The 7,500-nt window shown below is 42.4% G+C and overlaps 1 protein-coding gene across 1 annotated transcript in view; it reads left to right on the top strand.

The window, feature by feature from the left end:
- zgc:65851 (uncharacterized protein LOC321113 homolog) overlaps window positions 1-6,451 on the top strand; it is a 7,550-nt gene extending 1,099 nt beyond the window's left edge. The window contains exons 1-4 of the mRNA XM_043240699.1: window positions 1-192; window positions 2,480-2,797; window positions 3,234-3,358; window positions 3,536-6,451. The exon at window positions 1-192 is cut by the window's left edge and continues 1,099 nt beyond it. Of these exons, the coding sequence (XP_043096634.1) occupies window positions 1-192; window positions 2,480-2,797; window positions 3,234-3,358; window positions 3,536-4,025 (1,125 nt within the window). The 3' untranslated portion in view covers window positions 4,026-6,451. The remainder of the gene's footprint in view (window positions 193-2,479; window positions 2,798-3,233; window positions 3,359-3,535) is intronic.
- The last annotated feature ends 1,049 nt before the right edge of the window (window positions 6,452-7,500 follow it).

Raw genomic sequence — 7,500 nt, 5'->3', positions numbered from 1 at the left:
GAGGAGGAGAGCCGGCTGAGGGAGGAGGCCGAGGGCAGTCTGAAGGGGTACCGCAAGGACGTGGACGACGCCACGCTGACGCGCCTGGAGCTGGAGAAGAAAGTGGAGTCTCTGCTGGATGAGATCGCCTTCCTCAGGAAGGTGCACGAGGAGGAGCTGCAGGAGCTCCAGGCGTCGCTCCAGGCCACGCAGGTATTTCTCAGTCACAGAGAGAGTGACCCTGAGCACGAGAGACGGGGTTCTCTCCTCACCCGGACCTTCGGGAGAGCGCGATATCGCTCTGAGATGCAACCGTTTGAAAATCTGGGTGCAAAAAAAAAACTTCTCAGCGATGCATATTACTAATCAACAACTTTTCATAGATATGCAGTAGGACGTTTACTAAATATCTTCGTGGAACATGATTTTGGCACGAAAGAAAAAAGATCATTCTGACTCGTATAATATGTCTCCAGACCTTTCTACTGCTAGGCCCAGAGAGTTTTACACTGATCTCAAGTAGAACAGATACGGAGGCATTTCTACGTAACAGTTTAATACTAGTCAAATAAATAATATTGCATGCATGACTAATGTGTAAAATATCCTGTCAGTTGTTCTAAATATGCCTTATGTAAGTTTAATATATAAAAAAAAAAAAAAAAAGACCAAAAAGCATGAGCATCATTTTGCATATCCTTAAAATGTCATTTAAATCAATGTACTTAGATGTAATATTTTAGAAATAATTATTCTGAATCATATTTGATATGGCAAGCGCAAAAAAGTTCATCTGGTGATTCTGACAAGCGTGGAATGTTTTCTCCAGGGTTTGGGTATGTTCTGCAGCGTCACTGACGGCCGTGTGATTCAGCACAAGCATCAAGAAGCACAAAGTACCAGAACAGCATTGCGATCGACTTCCAGTGAAACTAAACCAGTTTATTTCATGCATTAGACAGTTAAAACAAGTCCTTATAATAATGTTCATATTTCAGTTATATTTAATACGAGTGAATCAGCCTGACTACGTTATTTCACAGCAGTTATTTTTAAATGTCTTTAGAAGCTACGAACAGAACTTATTTGAGGAGAAGAGCCTATAAATAGCAGAAATGCAGTGAATGACTCTGAGTGTGTGAGCGCGGCATGTGTCTGCAGGATTTACAGCACTGCAGAGCTCACACACACACACACACACACACACACACACACACACGCTCACAATCCCAGCCTGCACTGCACCAGAGCGAGCATCCAAAGCACGCTTCATCAAGACCGGGACGAGCGCTTCGGGTACAACGTATTGAAAGTTGAAAGGGTTATTGCTGATTTGAAGTTCATAGCTCCTCACTTTGCCGGTGCTCAGAGGAAGATGATGATGATGGTGATGAAGATGATGATGATGGTGCAGTAGCGCAGGATTTTAGGTGTGGCTGCCGGGCGCAGCGTCCTGAGAGAGAGACCGTGATCGCTCTACTCCTGCGCTACACGACAGAAAACTCCTAAACTGAGAGTCTGGGTTCAGGCAGCTTCATCCTTTCCTGTGTGTTTAAAGCCCTGAGCGTGCACCACGTCCCTCGGCCCCGAGGGCTCCGAACCTCATTACAGCACACTCAAAGAGCGATTCAATGCACCGTGACCAACATTAGCGCTTCATATGCTGCCTTTTCACCGGCAGGGCAACTTCTCCACCCCGCGCACATTGCTTTATTGATTGCATTCACTCTCAAACCGTTTATTCATCAGTTTATTCAAACAAGCACTGAGCACAAAACCGGTCAAAAGGCTCTTTTTTGGTGCATATTACTAATCAGAAATTACGCTTTGATAGGACATTCACAAAATATCTTCATGCAGCATCATCTTTACCTAATATCCTAATGTTTTTTAGCTTACAAGAAAAATGGATCATTTAGAGTCGTGCATGTATTGTTGTCTGATTTATATGATGTGTATATGCACAGCTGTAATTTACTTTTGCTTTTAGCTCAGATGTAAATGAGCGAATGATGAATTATTCAATCAATAATGATTCAGCAACTTAATTTCAGCTTCCTCATCAGATCAATACTAGTCTGTTTTACAGAGTAAAGACTATTCAACAAGACCGTGATACGGCGAAAACAATAACATTTCAAAATATTGTCATTGCATTTTAAATTCACTATTTTTGATCAATTTATTGCATCCTTTCTCAATAAAAGTTCAAAGTAAGTAAATGCACATGTAACTAACTATATCAAATATACTATATATGCATTGCTAAGGACTTCATTTGGACAACTTTAAAGGTGATTTTCTCAATATATAGATTTTATTTTACCCTCAGATTCCAGATGGATGCATCTCAGACATATAGTGTCTGATTCTAACAAACCAGACATCAATGGAAAGACTATTTATTCAGCTTTCCTAAATTTGACCCGTGCTCCAGGGTCATGTTTATTAAAGGCGTTTGTGTCGTATCGAGTAACGGCTGACTGTTCTTCGCTCTCAGGTGTCTGTGGAGATGGACGTGAGCAAGCCGGACCTCGCTGTGGCCCTGAAGGACATTCGTGTCCAGTACGAGTCTCTCTCCGCCCGGAACCAGCAGCAGGCGGAGGAATGGTACCGCTCCAAGTTCGTCACGGTGACGGAGGCGGCGGCGCGCAACAACGATGCCCTGAAGCAGACCAAAGACGAGCTGTGTGAGTACCGCCGACAGCTGCAGGCCCGCACCCTGGAGATCGAGGCCCTGAAAGCCCACAACGAGGCTTTAGAGAGACAGCTGGCGGAGATGGAGGACCGCCACAGCAACGAGATCGGCGAGCTGCAGGTGAGAGCGCTTCAGCCTGGGCTCATGAAATGCATGCCAGTAATAATCTCTATATGCAGAAACCGACATGTGACATGCACGTGTTTGGCATGCATATAATACATCAGTTTTGCACGCATATAATGCACTTTTTATTGCATGTGTAGAAGTGCATATAATTAGCAGTTATATACAGATTATTGCATGCATATGATATGCAGTTATTGCATGCATGTAGTACACATAAAATAGGCACTTACCCCAAACTCCTAAACCTACCAATTGCGTCCATTTCTACATATGCAAAATATAACCAGAAAATTCAAAACTGCTCCTGTTTTGTGTTTTTCTAATGTAATTAGCGGAAAAAGTTGAACGTTTAAACAGTTTAATTTCAGAGCCCGCTGTACTGATAATATTTATAACATGTCATATTTCTGTTCTGTTTGTGCGGTAGGACACTATTCAGCAGCTGGAATCCGCTCTGAGGAGCACCAAGGGTGAGATGTCCCGTCATCTGCGTGAATACCAGGACCTGCTAAACGTCAAGATGGCGCTGGACATCGAGATCGCCGCCTACAGGTCAGACTCAGAACTGCCGCTAGTCTCGTGACCGAGGCCAAAACACGGCCGTTGTAGTTTCTTTGGCCTCACATATAAGCCAGAATTTGCATGTAATGCACACAAATGACACTAAAGGCGTAAACAGAACCGTTTGTCAGAGTTCCATTTTGACCCATATATGGTCGTTCCCAACAGGAAGCTGCTGGAAGGAGAGGAATGCCGTCTGAGCTCTGTGGGCGGTGCCTTGCTACACTCCGCCTACTCTTACACGCCGAGCCGCACCTATGCCCTGAGGAAGGGCGGAGCCAAACCCGAGACAGAGGAAGAGGAAGAGCAGGAAGAGGAAGAAGAGGAGGAGAAGGAAGAGGAAGGAGAAGAGGAGGAGGAGGGAGGAGAGGAGGCCGAGGAAGGAGAAGAACAGGACGAGGGAGGCGACGAGGAGGAAGAGGAGGAGGAAGAAGAAGAAGAACAGGAGGATGAGAAGGAAAAGGAAAAAGCCGATGAGAAGAAGGAAAAGGAAGAGAAGAAGAGCCCAAAGGAACAGAAAGAGAATGAGAAAGAGAAAGAAAAGGAGAAGGAGAAGGAGAAGAAGAGCGATAGCAATAAGGCAGACAGCAAGAGCGCTAAGAGTGAGAAGGGGGACAATAACAAGAGTGAGAAGACCTCGGCGCTCAAGAGCAAGTAAAGCATCGACAAAAACACATCCAGCGTCCATCCATCCATCCATCCTCACCTCACTGACCTCATCTGGATCTCTGCTGCTGACCCAAGAGTTCTGCTCATCATTTACTTTCTTACAATAAGAGAGTGTTTCACACAAACCTCCGGAAGGAAAGAGAAAACGCCCCGTCTTACACGGCCTTGAATCTCAAAGAGGAAAATCCTCTTTACTCGTGTCGTTCCGAACCCTGTAGCTTTCTAAAACACAAATTAAAGGGCTCACATGACGCCGCTAAAAAGAGCGTTCATTTGCGGCTTAATTGATTACTGATCCTCTCTGCCCCGCTTTTCTGAAACGTGTAGATTTTTACAAAACTCACTGTTCTGAAAAGCGCGGTGTGCTCTGATTGGCCGGCTATTCGGCGCGCTGTGATGGAAATGTTACACCCCTTACCATATTTGGAAACACACAGCGTCTCCACGGCAACAATGCCACAGTTAGTAATATGCATTGCTAAGAACTTACTTCAAAGGTTTTCTCAACTCGGATTCCAAGATTTTAGTTGCATCTGAGCCCAATATTGTCCGATCATAACAAACCAGACATTAATAGAAGTGCAGCATAAATCAGCATGCACTTCTATTTTAAGGGAAAAAAGCAGCTTTTATCTTAAGCTAGTCTTCGAGAAAAGACGGAATGACGCTGGGGAGCGTGAATGATGACGAAAGGTTAACTTTTCACACGAAGACAGACCGCAAAGTGTTCACGTGCCATTATTACCCAGAATGCAGCACAAAAGCAAGCTGATGCCATGCAGTCCAACTACAAAACGGACCAAGTCTGCAGGTTCCAACCTCTCGGTGCTATTTGATTTTAAACCTAAGTGAGTTTGGACTTGGAGGAGGCGATTCATCCAGAGCTTCACTGATGTCCTGAATGTATGTCACGAGCCAAGCACAGGGACAGGCCGCGTCTCCTAACTCTCCAGCATCTACGCCCACATGAACGAAGTCGTCCGAGCTCATCTCATTCACATCGTCGCGCAAGAGCATGCAACGTTTTCCAACGTCCGTCCATCCCTCGACTGCACCGGAGTTAAACGAGGTCGTGTCAGAGAGAGAGAGAGAGAGAGCGTGCATCAGTCGTGTGAGAAAACCCTTCTGCAATTTAGATTCTGACGCTTTAGAGACGATCGCTGCTAAATATCCCTCTATTCCTTCTTGTGTTCAAAAATGAGCTCCTCTTGATCGATTCATTCTTGACGGAGCTGATCTGCTTCCGAAGTCAAGCTCTTCTTCTCTTTCTAATAAACGACACGTGGCTTGCTCAGTTTCCTTATTAGATATTTCCTTTCGATTACATCAGATGTGTCCGGACCGATGCTGAAATCAAAAGACGTTTTTTATTTATTTTATTTTTGGGTAGATCTGTTGCTTGCACACACACCGAGCTACATGCATATAAAATAAAAATTACTTTCCGCTTCAATAAATGTAGTTAAAATAAACAGTTTGCAAGCACTTTCCTAAAAGCACGTTCTCTCATCATTTTTGTTGCATTGCAGTAAAGATGATGAGAGGAATTAATAACATTCACAGCATTTGTATTAAAGTACAAATAAAGTCTTGGCAGAACAACACAAGCTACCATGATTGAATAAATGCTTTAATATTTAAATAAAGCACCATTTTTATCACTTTATAATAGTTGTATTCGGGAGAGAGGGAGCAAAGAAAAGCATAACAGTCAAATAGTATCTTTAGTATATCTTTATGTTTTAAAAAATGGTGTGAAATATCAGCGTCACGGATGGAAAAACAACCAGACATCGTCTGACGCTAAATATTTCCTATTTATGCATTTTTCTGATGTGCATAAAAAAAGCCCATAGAATAAACTATTTGTTAACTCCAACCTCATTATCCCTGATTTTTTAATTTTCCATCAATCTATCTATAAACGTTAATGTTAAATAAAACTGACCGGATGAGACTAGTTTAGCTGAGGAACAATTCAGAAGTTCTCCGGTGTTTTCTCTTGAATTATACCTCGTCAGTGAAAGCATCTTCACTCATTCGACCTGTTTAACCCTTATGTTGTACTGGGTTTTAGGGTTAAAGGAAATATCTGGGAAGACGGGACAGTGCAGCAAATCATTTCAAAGAGCAGGAAAAGAGGGAAGAGCGAGACTTCCAGCGAATGATTCGAGAGCTGAATACATCGAGAGGAGGTTCATGTGCATGGCCTGATTCACGTGGAGCTTGACAATACGAGGGGTGGGATAGATTTGCTTGATGTGTGTAAAACTGTACGTAAATGCCTTAATCATGAATCTAAACTGCTTAAAAGAGTCCTCACGTTTTCTGCATCTCCACGCTGTTTCAGAGACGTCCGGAGAGCTGATTCAGTGATGTTCCCCTAAAGCCAAATAAAGCCATTTATCAACCAAACGCTGCCTCTCTGTCTTCTGTGGCGATCAAACGGAAATCACTTCAGATGGAAAAGCTTCTATAAATATGGGTTCAGTTATTTCTATGCTTTGCCTTGACTGAAACTAAACACAGGAGCCTGTGTTTAAATGAAACTTTAAGGCGTCACTTAGATATTCTCGTACATAAACGCTTTAGATTGATGAGCTGAATCCAAAGATGAAGCTGATTCCCATCACTTCTAGTCGCTGAAATCTGTATTTAATGCAACTGGTCACAGGAACATTTTTTGCTTTTCAGCTTCAGGACTTGGCTCAAGAAACATTTCACGTAAGAGTAAAAGCTCTAGAACGAGACATTGTCTGTCACAGCAGTAATATTAACCTCTTTACAGGTTTGATCGTTTAACTTTAAAAGTGCACACACCGTCACGTACATAATCTTTACATTCACGTATGGAGAATATCTGAAAATCTGAGGGAGCAAAACCATCTAAACAGTGAGCAAAACGCCTTTAAAGTTGTCCAAATTAAGTTCTTAGCAATGCATACAAAAAAATGGAGTTTAACTAAATATCTTTGCTTAATATCCTATTGATTTTTGTCATATTCAGTGTATTGTTGTCTATGTCTCTGAATACACATGTTCTTTTAGGAGTTTATTTTTGGATCAATTATCCATTCTGTTCAGTAGATAACTCAGAGTTCAGGATGGCTGTCATCACGTCTTTAAAAAGGCTTTAGACTGATATGTATTTTATTACCGTGTATGAATTATGCAACCGGCAAACACTGGACGAATCCAACCATCATATATTTTACTTTTGACACTTAAAAGTGCATTGGAAAATCGTTCAAAACGGTAAAAATATTTATATTAGATCTCATCAAAAAATCCTGGGGAAAAAACTCGAATCATTTCACACAGCGTTAGTCTTTGCATCAAGTCATGTTTGGTTCTTGATCAGATAAGTTCAGGATTGGTGATCAGACGTCTTGAGAACGTTTTGAGCAGTACTTTAAAGGATATACTCCTTATTTTCTCAGGGATCAACACGTCTGTGACTTAAG

Source organism: Puntigrus tetrazona, chromosome 5, assembly GCF_018831695.1.
Source record: "Puntigrus tetrazona isolate hp1 chromosome 5, ASM1883169v1, whole genome shotgun sequence".
In the NCBI taxonomy this organism is placed as follows: domain Eukaryota; kingdom Metazoa; phylum Chordata; class Actinopteri; order Cypriniformes; family Cyprinidae; genus Puntigrus; species Puntigrus tetrazona.
This window is presented reverse-complemented; position numbering and strand designations above follow the sequence as displayed.